At 40.5% G+C, this 17,347-nt stretch overlaps 1 protein-coding gene across 3 annotated transcripts in view; it reads left to right on the top strand.

Annotated features, from left to right (window-relative positions):
• NAV2 (neuron navigator 2) overlaps nucleotides 1-15,314 on the top strand; it is a 421,304-nt gene extending 405,990 nt beyond the window's left edge. For all 3 annotated transcript variants that reach the window (XM_075048237.1, XM_075048236.1, XM_075048235.1), the window contains 8 exons: nucleotides 109-277; nucleotides 2,273-2,508; nucleotides 3,627-3,781; nucleotides 4,272-4,343; nucleotides 4,826-5,022; nucleotides 5,454-5,572; nucleotides 10,243-10,446; nucleotides 11,555-15,314. In XM_075048237.1, coding sequence (XP_074904338.1) covers nucleotides 109-277; nucleotides 2,273-2,508; nucleotides 3,627-3,781; nucleotides 4,272-4,343; nucleotides 4,826-5,022; nucleotides 5,454-5,572; nucleotides 10,243-10,446; nucleotides 11,555-11,680 — 1,278 coding nt within the window. In that variant the 3' untranslated portion in view covers nucleotides 11,681-15,314. The remainder of the gene's footprint in view (nucleotides 1-108; nucleotides 278-2,272; nucleotides 2,509-3,626; nucleotides 3,782-4,271; nucleotides 4,344-4,825; nucleotides 5,023-5,453; nucleotides 5,573-10,242; nucleotides 10,447-11,554) is intronic.
• Nucleotides 15,315-17,347: the final 2,033 nt, after the last annotated feature.

The following is a 17,347-nucleotide window of genomic DNA, read 5'->3' as shown; positions in this document are numbered from 1 at the left end:
TGGCACCAAGCAGTATTTAACTTGCTGGGATTACTACTATTATACCATAGCACAAAGTCACAGAGATTTCAGTGCTGCCTGACTTTTCGCGTCCCTTTTTCACCCTAGGAATATATCATTCATGTGGATCCCGTGAGCCAGCTGGGACTGAACTCAGACAGCGTTCTGGGCTACAGCATTGGAGAAATCAAACGCACTAATAGTGCGGAGACACCTGAGCTGTTGCCCTGTGGCTATCTGGTTGGAGAAAACAACACTATTTCAGTTACTATCAAAGGTAATTACGCTTGACCTGTCTGCTGTAGTTCTCGCTAATTACAGTTTTATCAAAGCTTGCTGTGTGGAGAAACTCAGAGGAGTAGAAACTTTTTGTTGTTTCTTTTTCCTGCCCCTGCCTTTTATTTACTAGTCCTTCTATTTTCATTTGATAAAGACAGCACTTAAAGTATGCCAAGTCTATAAATTCAGCAAATTTTCAACCTGTAACGGTAGGAATAATTACACACACAGCAGTTTTCTCTTGAACTGATGCCTGGAGTTGTCCTGGAGAAGACCTCACACCACAAGGGACATAGTGGAGTTGTCTGAACAGCAAAGTACCTTCCAAATGAATAAAGCCCCAGAATTTCATTACCTTTTTGTAACAGCTGTACTTGTTATTTCTTTCATGCAGAGTAAAAAAATTCTTGATTTAACTTGCTCGGTTGGTCTTGCTGAAGAGTCCCTCCTTAGGCACCATTAAGGAGGGATCCCAGAATCCATGGGACACTTTAAAATCTGGGGTTTTAAACATATGGTTTTCAGAAATCTCATCAATTTCATTATATCATACTGATAAGAACTTAATGCTCATATTTCTCATTGGGTTTCTCAGGGAACCGTTTTTATGTGAAAACAATACTGTGAAACTAGATTTGAGGGAAAAAATCCTCAACCGCTGCGTTTTGAATGTTCATCAGTTTGCTCGAGGTTACACCAGTGAAATCTCGAGCATAGAGCTGCATACAGTAGTAGAGTATTTGAGAGTGTTGCCAGACACTCTGCAGCTCGACTTCAAAGTTTGGCTGTGCCATTTGACCGAAAGTATTTTGTTTTTTGAATATTGGTACAAAAAATCAAATCACCTTGGGTAGCAAATCAGTGGGCAGGCAAACAAAATAAGCCATGAAATATCTCAATTTACTGAAGCTTGATGTGAACCCGGGGTATTCTGCTTACTTGGAATACATTGTCCAATAGTATAATCTCATTTGAAATATTGCTTAAGGACTAGCTATATCTATAAAGCTGCAATCTGTTTTTATATTTAACTTGCATTGGCTTGACTTGTACTTTGAAGGTTCATATGTGATAACAGTTTTCAATAAAATAGAAGTGTATTTAATCAATTTATGGAAAATCACATATACCTTTGAGTTATAAAGCTGCCTATATAAATATTTAATATTCCAAGTAACCACTGAGGTGCAAACATTTCTCTGTGTGATCTGCCAACTTCCCTTTCTGCTGTTTATTTTGAAGCACTGTGTATTTTCCCTGAGCCAATTCCGCCTAAAGTGACTGCTGACATTGCGTAAATGCTTATCAGTAGGAGTTTTATGTTAGAAGAGATAACTATCAGCATACAGAGAAGGAGTTTAATTACAAGCGTTTGGGAAAGTAGGGGGAGTTGATGATAGCTGCTTTTTTTGTCGAGTGATTCAAAAGTAAACAGGTAAATTCTGGATGAACGCGTACCGTACCCGGCGAAATACTGCAAAATGGATGGTTTGTGTGTGAAAAGCGTGGCCTGGAGTCATTTAGTATGGCAGCTTTCATAGGGCCTTAGACACCGTAGGATGCAGCTGAGTACTTGGAAAACCGAAAGCTGAAGGAGGACCCAGGCTAAGCCCACGGGTCCCTTCTGCACTTGTTTTGCCAGCTTCATGTGTGTTCCTCTCCACCACGGGGGATGCCACGGTGGGGAAGGGATTTGTCTCTGAAGTGAGCAACAGCTTGGTCAGGTGGGATCTGAATCTGCTGTTTCTAAGTGTTATTTTGGGGGTTTCTCCTGCTATTATTGGGCCCAGGTACATTCACAAAATCACATTTTTCAGTTCTCCGCTTTGACTATCCAGTCATTTCAACTAATCTTGATTTGCTCAAACTCCACTAACGAGGTTGCTTTGCAACTACTTAGTAAAAAAAACCCAAACCCCAACCTTTTAAAAATGCAGGTAATTCAGGTAAAAACTGGGAATCCCTCTAACCGAGGAATCTTTTCCTATTGCAGGTATCTGCGAGAACAGTTTGGACGGTCTGGTGTTTGAATCGCTGATCCCAAAGCCTATACTGCAGCGTTATGTCTCTCTCCTGATGGAACACAGGCGGATTATCTTGTCTGGCCCCAGCGGCACTGGTAAAACATACCTAGCAAACCGTCTGTCTGAGTATATGGTCCTTAGAGAGGGCAGGGAGTTGGCCGATGGCATTATTGCAACCTTCAACGTGGACCATAAATCCAGTAAGGTGAGGACACGGAAATCATCCTCGCGCAATTCATGCTACCGTATACCAAAAATGAGAGACTCCTCGTTTATTAATCCATCAAAAGCTGATGTTAAACTTACCTTTCTTTTTAGAGCATTATGTTAATCCTGAAGGGAATAATATTGAAGGTTTTCAGAACTGCAAATTCACCTGATTAGGGGCCTGAAATAGCAGGCTTCCAGGTGTATATTTAAACACCTAAAGGTGTCATGATTTTCAAGTGGTTAGGAGCCTGAGAATTGCCCAGGAAGTTAAAACACCTGCATAAAAGTCCCAGCAACTTAAGCAATCCCTATTGCACGTGGGCATTTTTCCAAAAACCCTCAAATGCATCTCTAGGCTGTCGAGAGTTTCTGCAGCTGCGAGTATCAGCGGTTGTAATCTGCATAGGCTGCGTTTGAAGTGACTGTTGTCCAGACACATTCCTGTGCCGGTAAGGCAGGTCACTGCTTTTTTATGTGCTGCTGGTTTTGCTGAATATACTTCCAGTGAACGTCTAGATTAAAGAAAAAAAAAAAAAGGGGAAAAAAAAAAAAAAAGCTGTATATTTGATGGCCTTAGGCACATTTTCCTGAAGCTCATCCTTCTTTCACAGCATCACTGAAGGCATCCGAATTTGGGCTCTGCCGAGGGATGCTTTATTCCAGATTAATTTTATCAGCTGTATTTTGATAGAAGCACAGTTGCAAGAAGATATAACAAACCTAGCTGGAATGCAAAGTTTGGTTTGATATACAGAGAGTTGAACAAATTCCCAAAAAGAAATTAAAATAAGTTTCAGACCTCTGAGTGTCAGATTAGGACAGTGCGAATGAAAAAACACAAACCAAATGGCAAAATCTTAGCCCCATTTAAGCCCTTCTCTCACACAGGATTTCTGATATAGTCTTTGAATCTTCAGCATAACCTACAAAAGGGAAGGAAAACCATATTCTTCTGTTTTCTCGTGGAAAATGTGTGCATTCGTAAGATGGCAGGCTCTTTTGCTTTAGGTCACAAAGACAGTAGCTTATTCATCTTCACTGGATTTTAAAGGAATATGATTAAAATTCTTTTTTCCTTTTTTTTCTTTTCTTTTCTTTATATGTGCTTCGCAGGAACTGCGCCAATACCTGTCCAACCTAGCAGACCAGTGTAACAGTGAAAATAACGCTGTGGATATGCCTCTTGTAATCATTTTGGATAATTTGCATCACGTTAGCTCCCTAGGAGAGATCTTTAATGGACTTCTAAACTGCAAGTACCACAAATGGTAAAGAAATAATATCAGAACACACTCCAGATTTCAGTACTGCAGTCAGACCACTGCTGTTGCAAAATGTGATCGCAAAACCCAACTCGAGATTAATTTGGTAAAGTGGACCGAGATGGCCAGACCGTCCACATTATGGAAAGCACTGCAGAGGGTTTTTTTCTTCGTAAAATGATCAATTCCTCTGAAATCAGTAATAAAAAAGTAGTAGAGGGTTTGGGTAATTCGCATTCATTTCATGGAATGGATCTTCAATACTAAAGCCCCATTTTGAGTGAATGATCCTGCTTTGAGATTTCTGTTTTGCTTTCAGAATTTGATGTTCTCACAAGTCAGGTTCTCAGTGGAGAATCTGGTTATAAGTAACTACAAAACACTTCCTTGACAAGAGAGGTTTGAGTAACCTTTTCTAACATTGAGATCTTACTAAAAAGTTGTTTCTCAAAATTTCCAAGTTTTATTTACTTGATTATTTTTTTTTTTTTAATAGTCCGTATATTATTGGCACGATGAACCAAGCCACCTCCTCAACACCTAATCTTCAACTTCACCATAATTTCAGGTACTGTTTATTCATGTTTCTCGTTTATGTTTGTGGGCTGGCAAAGCAGTAATGGCTACTGAGTCATCTGAAATTGTTCTTATCAGCTGTAACAGCAAACTAAAAGAGAAATACCATTCGCTAGTAGTTGCTGCCCTAACATGTGCAGCTTTGTTATGATGCTGTTATTAAAGTAGCTGCAGTTCATAAAAGTTTTCCTTTTCGGAGGAATGTTAAGATATTTGATCCTCTAACAAATTTTAAGTAAGGTAATAGGCAAAGCAGATACTGAATGAGAAATAAGCTGAAACAATACACAACACAAATTGTTTCATCTAGTGAATTCATGATTCCAAAATAATTTTTGCTAAGAAACATATGTGACTGGGATAGCCCGTTTTGATCATGATGATGATAATCTAGAAATCATAAGAGAAATTTAGTCCAGAATAGTTATGTAGCATGAAAGAGAAATAATGGACATTTCTGCTGTTCTGCCATAGATGGGTGCTATGTGCTAACCACACTGAGCCAGTCAAAGGCTTTCTTGGCCGTTTCTTGAGAAGAAAACTAATTGAAACAGAGATCAGCGGCAGGATGAGAAATGCAGAACTGGTTAAAATTATTGATTGGATTCCCAAGGTCTGGCAACATCTGAACAAATTCTTGGAGGCTCACAGCTCCTCTGATGTTACTATTGGTAAGTGCCCAGGCATATGTAAATATATGTATTTTATTTCCTTATATAGCAGGTGCGCCTGTGTCCATTTCCTTGTGCTAAAAAAGGTTTCTTTAAAGCCCCACTTTTAGATGCCAGTGTACTCTCAGGCAAACTGTACAAGAAGTTTCTAAACTTTTTTTTTTTTCCCCGTAAGAAAAAAGGACTTCTTTCTACGTCCTGGATATAAACTGTGTTATGAGATCTGGTTAATTGTTCTCACCTTGAAGGCTATAGTTTTTCAAGTAGATTCAGAGGATTTTTGAGCTCAGGAAGAGCAGTTCACCAGGTAGCAACTTACATTCTCTCATCCTCAGCTTCTTTCTCCAGGGAGCTGGAAGTTTTTGTTTGATCCTATTTTGATGCATATCATGATTGTGATTTGAGTGTAATATCTGAATTTCCCTTTCCAGGTCCACGGCTCTTCCTCTCCTGTCCGATAGATGTAGATGGTTCTAGAGTTTGGTTTACTGACTTGTGGAACTACTCCATCATCCCATATCTTCTGGAGGCAGTTAGAGAAGGGCTACAGGTGAGCAGGCAAAAGTGAAAAACCATAGGTCTTGAATGGTATCTATTCAAAAGACAACCCAGCACTGGACAAACCTGAATAACGGCAACATTTTCTGTAGACAGAACTTTGCACGCTGAATACCTGCACGTCTGTGAAAATGTAGCCTAAATTGTCACTTATTTCAGGCAGAATTATTCTCTTCACTGTGATAACCGTTTTGAAATACAGAGTGGAGGCACCGAAAGTCCAAATCAGTTTTTTGAAAAGTGTTTAGATGCCAAACTACTGATTTTTTCAATGGGGGGAGTTAGACACCCAAGTATCTTCAATAATCTGTTCCAGAAGCACACCTTAAAATTGTACAGTGCATGTGAAGAACGTGTTTGTAGTCATTAACTTCGTTAATGGATTTTCCTTTGTAAATCCAATCTTTCAACAGAGGAGGAACAAAGCTGTGTATGGAGAGAAATGTATTAATGAGAGAAACGTATTAATGAGTGACAGGATCAGTATCAGTGACATTTTGATTACTTCTCAGTCTACAGGATGAATTTTTTAGCAGAGTCCTTCATAATTCTTTCAGAGGCCATAGTGAAATCAGCATTGATTGCCAGTACTTAGTAACTGATTCATACTCCAGCAATTTGGATAGTTTTATGCATTGCCATGCAATTCTTAGTGTTTGTACGGCTATAAAGCTTGTTGGAATCAGGAGGAGGGCTCCACAGAGGATTGCTATTGACTTGCCATGCAACTATGGAAAAAAATGACCTTTTTTTATTCTTCAGTCCTCTGTTCACAAAATAATCATGGCAGCATTAGAAGACAGTTTTGGAGACGGCATAATCAAATATCAGTAAATTCTGGGCATTGCATACATGAAAGTAATTATTTTTGATACAGCTTTTTCTGTGAGAAAGCTCTCCCTGTATTTTGGTAACACGAAGAGCCAGGATAGGTGGGGGAACCTGAAGCTTTCCCATTGCAGCATCTGTTAGCAGACGGCTGATTTTCAAGTCACTTCTTTTTCCATAGAGCTAAACACAAGATCACACATACAGAAATAAAAAGGTGGATCACAGTGAGAGTCTGGAAGATTAGAAAAGGTCTAAAGGTAGATGGAGAATAGGAAATTATGGCAATGCGTTGGGAGCTTGCGTTTTGGTAAGAGGACAAATGTCATTTTGAGGGCATAACCTATAATTAGATCGGATAAAGGTAGGAAGAAGGTAGTACTTCTGTATGTAGAAAGACTCATTAGAAAGATAAAAATGTGGAAAGGGTTCAGAAAAGAGCAATAGGTATCATTGAGACACAGGAAGCGTTATTGAATGAGAGATATGAGAAGCTCAAACTATTCAGTTTATTCAAGAGGAAGCCAAAATATTACTTGTTCTGTGGGAGTCTTCTGCTTTAGACTTGCAAGGAAAAAAAGTCTAGTGGTTGTTTGACAAGTTTGGACTAGAAAAATTCAAACTACAAGCAAGACACAGCTTGTTATTAGTAAGAACAATTAACGGTTATGAAATTTTACTTAGAGAAGTAATAGGTTCTTCATCACATAAGTCTCTGTGTCTGAAGTCTTTCCGAAACATGAAATAACTGCAAGTATGAGCTCCATGGAGAACCAGTTGTGTTGCAGAATGCTTCCTTCATGGTTGTGAACAACAGTTCTCCATTCTGCTACTGCTTAGGGCTCGCCATTGCAGTGTTTGTCAGGGTGCCTCGCCATTACGATATGTAAAAAAAAAAAAAGTGTGAAAGACTTCTCTTGGAAAATACTGGGGGTTTGTTTTGATTTACTTGTTTGTTACGTTTCTTTTCTCTGCGGTACCCTTTCTGTATTAGAGGTTCAGCTCTCATCTGCATGGAGTACTCTGCAGAGAATGGAGAAGTCATGAAAATGCACCAGCCTGTGTACTTGAAGAAGTACTCCAACAAAAAAAAAAAAAAAAAAAAAAGTGGGGCAGGGACATGGACTTTACATTGTCCAGTTAACAACCACCTTGGGTTTCATTTGCTATCTCTACAGCAGAGATTTATAGATGTTAACAGAGAGAAGACAACCCTGTCATAGAAAAGTCAGCTTTTACTAACGGCTTCTCACAAATCTATGAAATACATGAATTCTTCAAGAAGGTTTGGTTAAAATTTGTGCAAACTATGTTTGCCATTTGAAATTTGTCAGTGCCTGGAGGCTTCATTTTCTTTGGGACGATTGTGATGAGCTCTTAAAGATGAGGAACACGGTAGGGCCTAAAGTACGACACACATAGAGGAGCTTTGCTGGAAATAGAACAGCAGACCCGTTTAACATAAAAATTCCTATAAAGGAAGGTAATGGGAGCCAATAATCTTTTTGACCTAAAACAAGTGTAAAGATTTCATGTGACTTTGTTTCCTCCTGGAAAGGAGAAAACTGATACTCACAGTGACTCTCGGGCTCCTTGTACTGTGTTTTGAAGCTCTCCTACCGGCTGACGAGTAGGTTTGGAAAGCATTGAAAAATTAGTAACAGAAATGAAGACAAAGAACACCAATTAATAAAACCATCTTTTTGCTTGCTTGTTTTGCCTTCTGTATCTGGATCTTTCCTTAGGTTATTTGAATGACTTGCGTTCCAAGTGTAAGGCTTTCGGTTTCTCACTTCGTGCTGCAGATTCTGTATCCGCTTCAGTCTCATTTCCCCAAATTCCACTAATTCATTTCCATTGAAATAATTTCTCAATTTAGTCTAGAATTTCTCTTTTGTCGAGTCTGTGGCTAAGAATGAGACTTCAGTACTCGAAGAGTAGCCAGAGTTGTGCTAATTAACAAGCTGATGCTAGAAATGTGTGTGTCATTTGGGGCTATTTTCTGTCCCCCACACCCACAAAAGGCTCCTCCGAGAACACATCTTCTCTCATGAAATTGCCTGCCAGAAAGGAAGGGTGGACTGCTGATTTCACTCTGATCTCTGCGGATCTAAACTGAGCTATTTTTATATTTCTGTTTCTCATTTAGAGAACTATTTTGGGTCAAAGAGAAGCGAGCCAAATGGATCCTTACAATAATTGCTCCCATTGGAGCTGAGGTTTTTTGTTCTTCAAAACAGGGATGTGAAAATTAGAGGGTTACGTAAAACCCCAGTTCTTCCTGCTTGGTCTATCGATACAGAATGCAGCACCAGCAAAAAAAAAGACCCAGAGTCCCTGTGGCTTCCTGCCACCGTCACTCTTACTCCAGTCATTCCTCTTTGGTGCTTTGGGAAGCAACCCGTTCCATCCTTGCCCCCGTAATTGCTCCCTAGGAAACGTGCATGTGAAAGGGATGGACGGAACTGGTTGCCGTGGAAGGGAATAGCGAGTTAGTCGTTCAGTGTCTCATCTGCCGAAGATACGTGATTTCATATATTGAAATGGGAATTTTTCTTACTAGCTGATTTCCAGAAGTGAGCTAGGATCCACACAGACCTTCTGGATAGCAAAGATGTGAAAAAATATAAAATCCTCTCCACTTAGCAACTGACAGGTATTGCTGTAAATTCGAGCACGAGATTAAAATAAGAGATCTGGTTTATCACAGCTTGGAGACATTATGCTGGGAAAATAATCTAATAGAGCTCAAGGGTGACCGAGTATTTGGGTTGTGGGAGAGGCTTTAAGACTTTAGGTTTAAGATTGCCTAGCACCATCTGCTGGGCGCCTCTGCTCTGCCCTGGGACTCGCTCTGTTCTGCTTCAGAATAAAGCAGATCTTGGTATTCGGAGCCATTTAATACTCTGTGCGTGCAAAAAATAAAACCACAAAAAAACCAAGAAGAAATAGCGGTGAGGAAAGCGAGATAGTCATAGATCCGTCGGAGAGCTGATGAATTTCTTTTAGACCACTGCTTTTCCCCTGTGTGTTGTGCAGGAGAGTTCTCCGAGTTCAAAATGCAGGGAATGAACTCCAGTTGCTGAAGGATATTTAGACTGAGATTTATAAAGCAGAAGTAAAAGTTTTCAAGTGGCTTCAAGCTGTAGTAATGCTTTTGAAAGTCATGTGGCATTAAAATTAATTTCTTGTCTAATGAAGGCAATGTTAACTAAATACAAGAAGAAGAATATGTTGGGATTCAGTACCACAGTCTGTTCAAAACAGAAAAAGGTTTTGAAATGGAGCTTGCTTACTTGAAATAGCAACATGACCACAGACAAATCCTGCTGGCGCTTTTCCTTGGTTGAATACAAAGAAATTCCCCTGACTTGAAAACCTTTTGCTATGACATCCGTCGTTACTGCCTGATGACAGGTCTCCCGTTTCCTCCTACGCGTTCCACGGATGGCGGTTTCACGACGACGACGGCAAACGTCGATAAGGAAGGCAGCTGCTGGTGCGATCCGGGTGTCGACACTGAGGGCCTCTTTTGTGTATTGACTTTATTTAAGTTAACTTTATTAAGCGAGGTTATTTTCAGGTCTCCCTTTCTTCAACTGGTGCCAAGGGAAGGGCACTGCGGTCTCGGAGGAGGTGGTCAGCCTCTTCCAAATCAGTTGCTATCAAAAATGGGTAAAACTGTGTATGTCATTAGGGTAAGGGAAATCTCGCTTGGTTTTGTTCAGCCCTGCTTGCAAGTGTCTTCTGCCACCCAAGACTCCTGGCACATTCTTTTTGGTTAGGGAACGGTCGGCTAATAGGAACGTTTTACCTGTTTTTATGCGTTTGCAGTTGTACGGGAGGAGAGCGCCCTGGGAGGATCCTGCCAAATGGGTGATGGACACGTACCCCTGGGCGGCCACCCCCCAGCACCACGAGTGGCCTCCTCTGCTGCAGCTGCGACCCGAAGACGTGGGCTTTGACGGCTACTCGATGTCCCGGGAAGGCTCGACCAGCAAACAAGTCCCAGTGAGTGATGCCGAAGGAGATCCTTTGGTAAGCTGTCATTTTGGAAGCAGCAGAACCGCTTCCTTTCCCTTGTTTCTAGGGATCAGAAGCAGGAATTAAAAGAGTAAAGGACAGCTGGGTGTTTTAGAACGAGAAGGCAGCGTTTCTGGGGGAGTCGTCAAGTCAGCTCGGGGAATGCATTCGCACAGAAAGCCCGTACGGTTTTGCAAGAAACAGCGGCAGAAGCTTTTCGGATTCATTTGTTGAGGATATTTTGAGGATTCGTTCTTTGAGGAGTGACTGAGGATGTGTATAACAAACTTAATTTCTATACTGCGGAATTAAATATGTGATCTTGTTACACATACTTGAATAACACAGCAGAACTGTTTCATTTAGCCTGTTTTGCCACAATCGCAAAATAGGCTTGTTGCTTTACTTCAGGTGGCTTTTAGAGCTGTATTGACACCAGGTGAAAATTGAGATTTTGCAAGAATACCTGAATAATAGTCTCCGTGACTGGTGTCTGATTTATGAATCAGAAATTCCACACAATTATATAGGGGAGATGCCAACATGTATAGAATGTATAAATTGAGCTTGAAGGTAACACTAAATACGCATTTTCTTGCAATGGGAAACAGTTGCCGAAGCTGCTGTGCAAACTGCGTGCCCTGAAGCTGTTCTGTTGAGGTGTACGTTTTTCTGTACCGCTGGGAGTGTAGATTGCGTGTTACAGTTTTTACATGATCATATATACCTGTGCAAATATCAAGCTAGATATTAGGACATTCGAATTTGCCTCTTATGACTGATGTGTCCGTATTTCCATGGGTCAGAGGAAGACAGGGGTAGGATGCTTGCAGAATCCTATCGAGTACGGCAGTGGACTAGTCCCTTCAGTCTTCTCATTTTCACCGTTACTGGAAAAGCATACTTTTTGTGACTAACCGGCTCGCTACTATAATATGATTTACAGTTAATATCCCAGTGAATATCTTAACATTAATTAGTATCTTAACATTAATTACCCCGCTTGTTTCTTCCTTTCCTTGGTTACCCACTGCCAAAGTGAATGCCACTGTAGCTTTCGTATGGCGCTGGTACTCTTCCTACCTGAGGCTACAAATAATTGTGAACTTCTGTGCCTTTGCAGATGAACATGCTCATGAGACTGCAAGAAGCAGCCAACTACTCAAGTCCCCAGAGTTACGACAGTGACTCTAACAGCAACAGCCATCACGACGACATCCTCGATTCGTCTCTGGAGTCGACGCTGTGATCTTTCTCGGCTAGAAAGAGGTTGTCTCCATTATTGCTCTCCCACTCGGCAAGAACCCTGATCACAGACTCCTGAAAAGAACACGTTCCTGGGCTGGGCTGGGATCTCAGTATTAGAGCTGCAAGAACAACAAGACACTTGGAGTCAGTCTTGAACCTGGGTGCAGGCAACCCAAGCAACCTTTGTATTGTTTTTCTTTTTGATGATGATGAGAACTGCACTATTCCTTTGTTTTCTTCTGTTTAGTTGCTGTAAGCTCTCATGCCTAAGATACTGAAGATGTTAAAAATAATCATCATGACTAAAAGTGGAAGGGGCGGGCGGGGGAACTTCACGGCTATGAAGCAAACAGCTTTGTGCCATGTACTGTCCGGAAGGAGAGGGGAGAGGGAATTTTTGCCTATGCTGCTTCTGACCAAACACATTTAGGTGAGGGCTGGACTTTTACCAATCAGCTTTGCGGATTAAACGCAGCTTCATATAGTTCTGGTGCTATAACAATATCGTTTGCCTTGGTAGTAATACTCAATAAAGGCAAAGCTGCAAAACAGGGAAGTTTGAATAAATATTAAAAAAGAGAAAAGAAAAAAAAAGAAAAGAAAAAGCGCTGCTCTCCTTGCCAGTCTGAGACCTTGGCTTTCTTTCATTGTGTGTTTATAAAGATATATATATAAATAGGAATATATAAAAATATATATACAGTCTGAACAAGTCAGGTTTTTTCAAACACTGTGTAACAATCAATCCTACTACAAGTGAAAGATCGGGTAGCCCTTTGCTAGTCAGGGCCTGATTCTCTTCCCACTTTCATCCACGTGACCAACTCGGTTGACTTCAGCGGCGTTACACCCGATTTATTTACCCTGAGGAGAGCGAGTTTCCCTCCTCTGCAGAAGTCAGCGAAAGGGCCGTGCCCCGTGAAGTCCTTCAGCTCCAAAGGACCTTCGGCAGCGCGCAGGCGTTGCGAGCCCTGTACGCGGAGGTGAGCTACACCCCTGGAAAGGGATTAATCGGACTTTGGGTTTTTAATTCTTGCCATGAAATGTTACAGCCGTTTTCTAAACACTTGGGGTTTTGTTCAGAGGTTTCGTTCCAATCAGCACAACCATAAATGGGTTAATTAAAACTCAGCTCTGTGACAGTTCCAGTGCTACTCTAGTGACAACATTTACTTCCACAACTTTTCTTTTTAATTGAAAAAAAAATAAATTAGTATTTTAGCAGTATTCAGGTCTGGAAAAAAAAGGAGGGAAGGTACTGCATCTTTTAAGTTTAGCTGGGCCATGCTTTTGAGTTTTGGCAGAGCTGTGAACCTGGTTTTATTTCTCCTCCTCTCCGAACGCACACACGTACACTATCAGTGTTAAGGCTTGTACTTCTGTTGGGGAACAAGAACACCTCCCAAAGAATTGCACTTTCCTTTTTACGGCAGCAAATGCTTACACCACCATCACCACAACGTCAGCTGTACCTCAGCAAAAACATCACTCCTCAATATTGATTTGTACTAGCCTTTCCAGCTGTCTTTTGGTGCTGACTTTTAAAGCGATGCCTTATTTTGTACTAATTGTGTTTGATTAAATTAGTGCTGTATATTATGGAATTTTATTTAAAGAAACAGGGCTAAAGTCATCTCTTGGAATATCATAAGTTGCTGTGAATATTGTTTGTATGAGATACTAGAATTTGTTTAAATGTGACAAAAAAGGAGGGAAATGAGATAACTTTTCAGGTTCATATCAATCTGCAGCTAATAAATCACTGAAGAGCTGTTTTATACATGCAGGAGAAAAAAAAGCTTTTCAACTATAATAAATGCTGTCATGAATAAATTACAGGAATATGCTGGTTTTTCAATGTACGGAAAGAAAACTTACTGCAAACACTTTTTTAAGAGCTTGTGGGTTTAAAGTAATACAACAGACAAGTTCATGCTTCTATGACTCAGCTTGAGAGGATCGTTTTATTATACCTCATGACTTTCTGTAATATAACTGTACTTTGTCTTACTGAGCTGGTCTTGAATCTGCTCCTGTTACAACTTTTAAGTGCTGATGACTTTTTTTTTTTTTTTTTAAGAAAAATATTGTAAAAGAAAAATTTAAATATTTTAATGATGGGGGGAAGAGCTTGGTGTTGTTACTGTTTTAACCTTATGAACTCTGTTTCATTATTTCACTGAATGAAATACCAAGGGTTACTCAGCTAATGTTCCTAATCCAGCTCTTGGTACTGTAAAAAAATGGGATAAATCTGTATGGAATCAAATACATAGCATGCTGATGACGAGTTTGAGAGAGGTTAATTTTTCCAGTAGTCTTGACAATTCTGCTTCCCAGCACTGACTTTACCTGCTACTACTGTGAATTTTGGTACCTTATCCCCCAATTGAATCCATGCAGATAGAGCATGTGCCTGTTAAAAAAAAAAATTTAAAAAATTAAAAAAATAAAACCACAAACATAAAACAGTTGCAGGGCTAGGGCTTTAAATGGACTTAATATCCTAGAAAATGTCTCAGTTAACCTTTAACTGAGTGCTATAAGACATGTTTAAAATGGTGTTTTATTTGTGGGAAACGGGGTATTATTTTTTTTTTTTCTCATTTTTAATCCTGTGCTTAAGCTCAGGAAGGAATTTCTGTTATCTATTATTTTTTCATTGACACTAGCTTGGATTACAGTGAAAGGCAATTTTGAGTAGGGTAGTCGTTCTAAGCATCACAATATTCAGTGTCTTTTCTGAAACTTTCGGGAAGCAGGGTTACCTGTTGTGCACACGTCTTAGTTTTTATCGAGACTTTTCATAGGTTAAGTCTTTCTTTAAGTGACTTTGTTCTCCTTTAAGGCTTATTCAAAACGCTTCCTTTTTTTTTTTTTTTACCTTTTTTTCCTTGCAAAGTTGGCTTGTTTAAAAAAAAAATCAACAAGAAAGAAATGCAAGATTCTATGCAACATTCATGTTGAGTTATAAATTGAAAGTATAAACCATTTTCTTTCCTTCAGAACTGCCAAGAATGATACAGGCCATAAATGAGATGTGGTTTATTTGGGGAAGGGGAGGGAGGGGGTTGGTTAACCTTTTTGTACATTTTGAAAGAAGCAAACTGATATTTGATTGTTGATGCTTAACTTCGATATTATGTGTATGAAATCTTGTCTAAATGTGGCAATTTTCTTTCGAGAAAAAAAAATACAAAAAACAAAGCAAAAAAATCTTTCTTTGTCGATATTAAATGGAAGGTTGCTGTTTTGATCTAGTCGTTTCCAGTGGAACAGTTTATGAAATATGTTCTATAAGATGTACATTTTTTCATTGTAACATAGAAATGTAAATATTTGATTAAAAGTGCTGCATTTTGATGAATTTTTTCTAGCCATTTTTAAAGAGAAAAACTAGGAATTGAGTATTTTGTGTACGTTTATGATGTTTTCCATTTGCTCCTCTCCCTATTTAATTTTCAGTTCTCATTTAGGATTGGAATTTGTGAATGGTCTGTTTGAGATCATGCCTCCCCTTTCTCACCCTCCCGTTTCTCCCCCTTCCCCGCCCCCTGTGTCATGGAGAATAAAGCTGATGATTGTACCAGTCTTAAATTATTCATGATTCAATAAAATTGATGCTTATTTATTCAGATTTGTGGCTTCCCAGAACTTTTTGTCCCTTCTTAGTCAACATTTTCTATTTTTACTTGAAGATTGTGGGGTTCGCTTCTTGTTTTTATTGGCTTCTTGTAAGTACTTGTGAAAAGATGCCAACAGCCCTTACCCGCGTCCAGGAGGAAATTTAGCGGAGGGACTACACCAGTACGATTCTCTCCCATAGCTAGTATTGGCACAGAATATCCATCAAGATCTGCTCAAGGCAAGACCGGTCCATCCATTTAGAGTGTCTCTGCGTAAAGCTCCAAGTCAGTCAATACGTGGCCAGCAGGCTGGACACATCCTGGTACCAGCTTCTGTGTGCAGAGAAGTCCCTGTGGGTCACAAGGGCTGCGGGTGGCAGTGTGTGTTAGGCTTGTTCTGAACACGCTTTGCAGAATGAACTTCGTAGAATGGGTCGGGTTGGAAGGGACCTTTAGAGGTCATCTAGTCCAACCCTGCGATGAGCAGGGACATCTTCAGATCAGGTTGCTCAGAGCCCCGTCCAGCCTGACCTTGAATGTTTCCAGGGATGGGGCATCCACCACCTCTCTGGGCAACCTATGCGTTCCACACATCATTACAATTTCCTCTTCACCCATTTGATAGAGACACTATGATTACACAGTCATAAATTTACGTTGGTCAGGAAAAACATGTAGGGATCTATTCTTCTCCTTTCTTTCAAATAAATACTCTTAACTTGGCGGAGGGAGGGGGGAGTCCTCTCTTTTCAGAAAGGATAAATCCAAACCCCTCTGCACTTAAAGTGTAAGGGATAATACTCAACCGTACTAATTTTTTTCCTGGAGACTATTTTCTATTCATATTTCTGCTTTTTTGATGGTTCCTTGTAGTTATCTTGTCCTCTACTGTCTGATTTGAACTACTGATGTTGGTAGGAAAAATTCTGCTGAAAATTGATGATCTGCATTCAGGTTAGTTTCATCTAAAATACACTTCACTTGTCTTCTAATAACGCAGCAGAGCAAACTGTAACTCGGAGCTGATCTTCTCTAATGTGGGCTTCATCTGTCCCTCTGCAGCAGTCCTCCAGAGCCAGAATAGTTTTGGACATGCTCGAGCAGATTTTTCTGTGTTCTGTAAAATTCTTTTGATTCACAGAACTGCGTGTTTTTGAATTGGCCCTGGAAAATGCTCCAGCCCTGATTTTGGACAATGTTTGAATCAATACTGGACTGGCATCAAAATGCTTAGTATCTCTCAGGAGCTCTTCTTCCCTTTCTTTCCTTTTTTTTGCTGCCCCATCCCTTCCCTGTGTTCTTGTCCTTTGCTCTGTGCACACTGTCTTGTACACTCATCTTCACTTTTTTTTCCTTTACCTCATCTTCTCTTTAACCTTTATTGCCCTGCTTTTCTGTTTCCAACATCCTGCTGCTTTGTTACTTTATATCTTTCCCAGATCCACCTCAGCTTTTCTCAGTGCAGTAGGATCGGTGCTGGCTTCCTTTTTGCAATGGAAAGGGAAATTCCCTGGAGTCGTTTTAAGAACTCGCTCTGCAGCCAGTCACATGTACTTACACCCTTTGCTTTCCTCTGACCTGCTCCACTGGTATCTTGAAGTAGTCGCCTCAAGAACCGGTGAGGCAATACCTCCTGAAACCCTTCAGGCTCCCATCCTCTCCTCTGCACTTTCAGTGCACGGCCTCATTTTACCACCTCGCTGACGTTGACGATCCTGGTGTTCATCTCTTAGGTTATAACCGAGGGCTCGTGGTATGGAAACATCTACTTTTTGTTGGTTTCTAGCTTTTAATATGGACAATTGGTCTGGTTTTCTCAGCTCCACAGTTTATAGCCCCCCTCAGCACAGGGAGGACCCATGTGAGGTTGCTTTCCATAGCACACGTTTGCAGTGTGTTGGCAGGAGAGGAGCAGCTGCCTGTGGACCGTACAAGCCCACAGTCGTTCCTGCCCCCTCCTCGTTTATCAGGAGAAGACTTTGGTGGGGGTAGAGCAGAGCACAGCAGCTGAGGACAACTCTCATCTCTGTCTACAGCAGCGG

Source organism: Buteo buteo, chromosome 16, assembly GCF_964188355.1.
Source record: "Buteo buteo chromosome 16, bButBut1.hap1.1, whole genome shotgun sequence".
Taxonomy (NCBI): Eukaryota; Metazoa; Chordata; class Aves; order Accipitriformes; family Accipitridae; genus Buteo; species Buteo buteo.
Note: the sequence above shows the minus strand (reverse complement) of the source record. Positions and strands in the feature narration are given on the sequence as shown.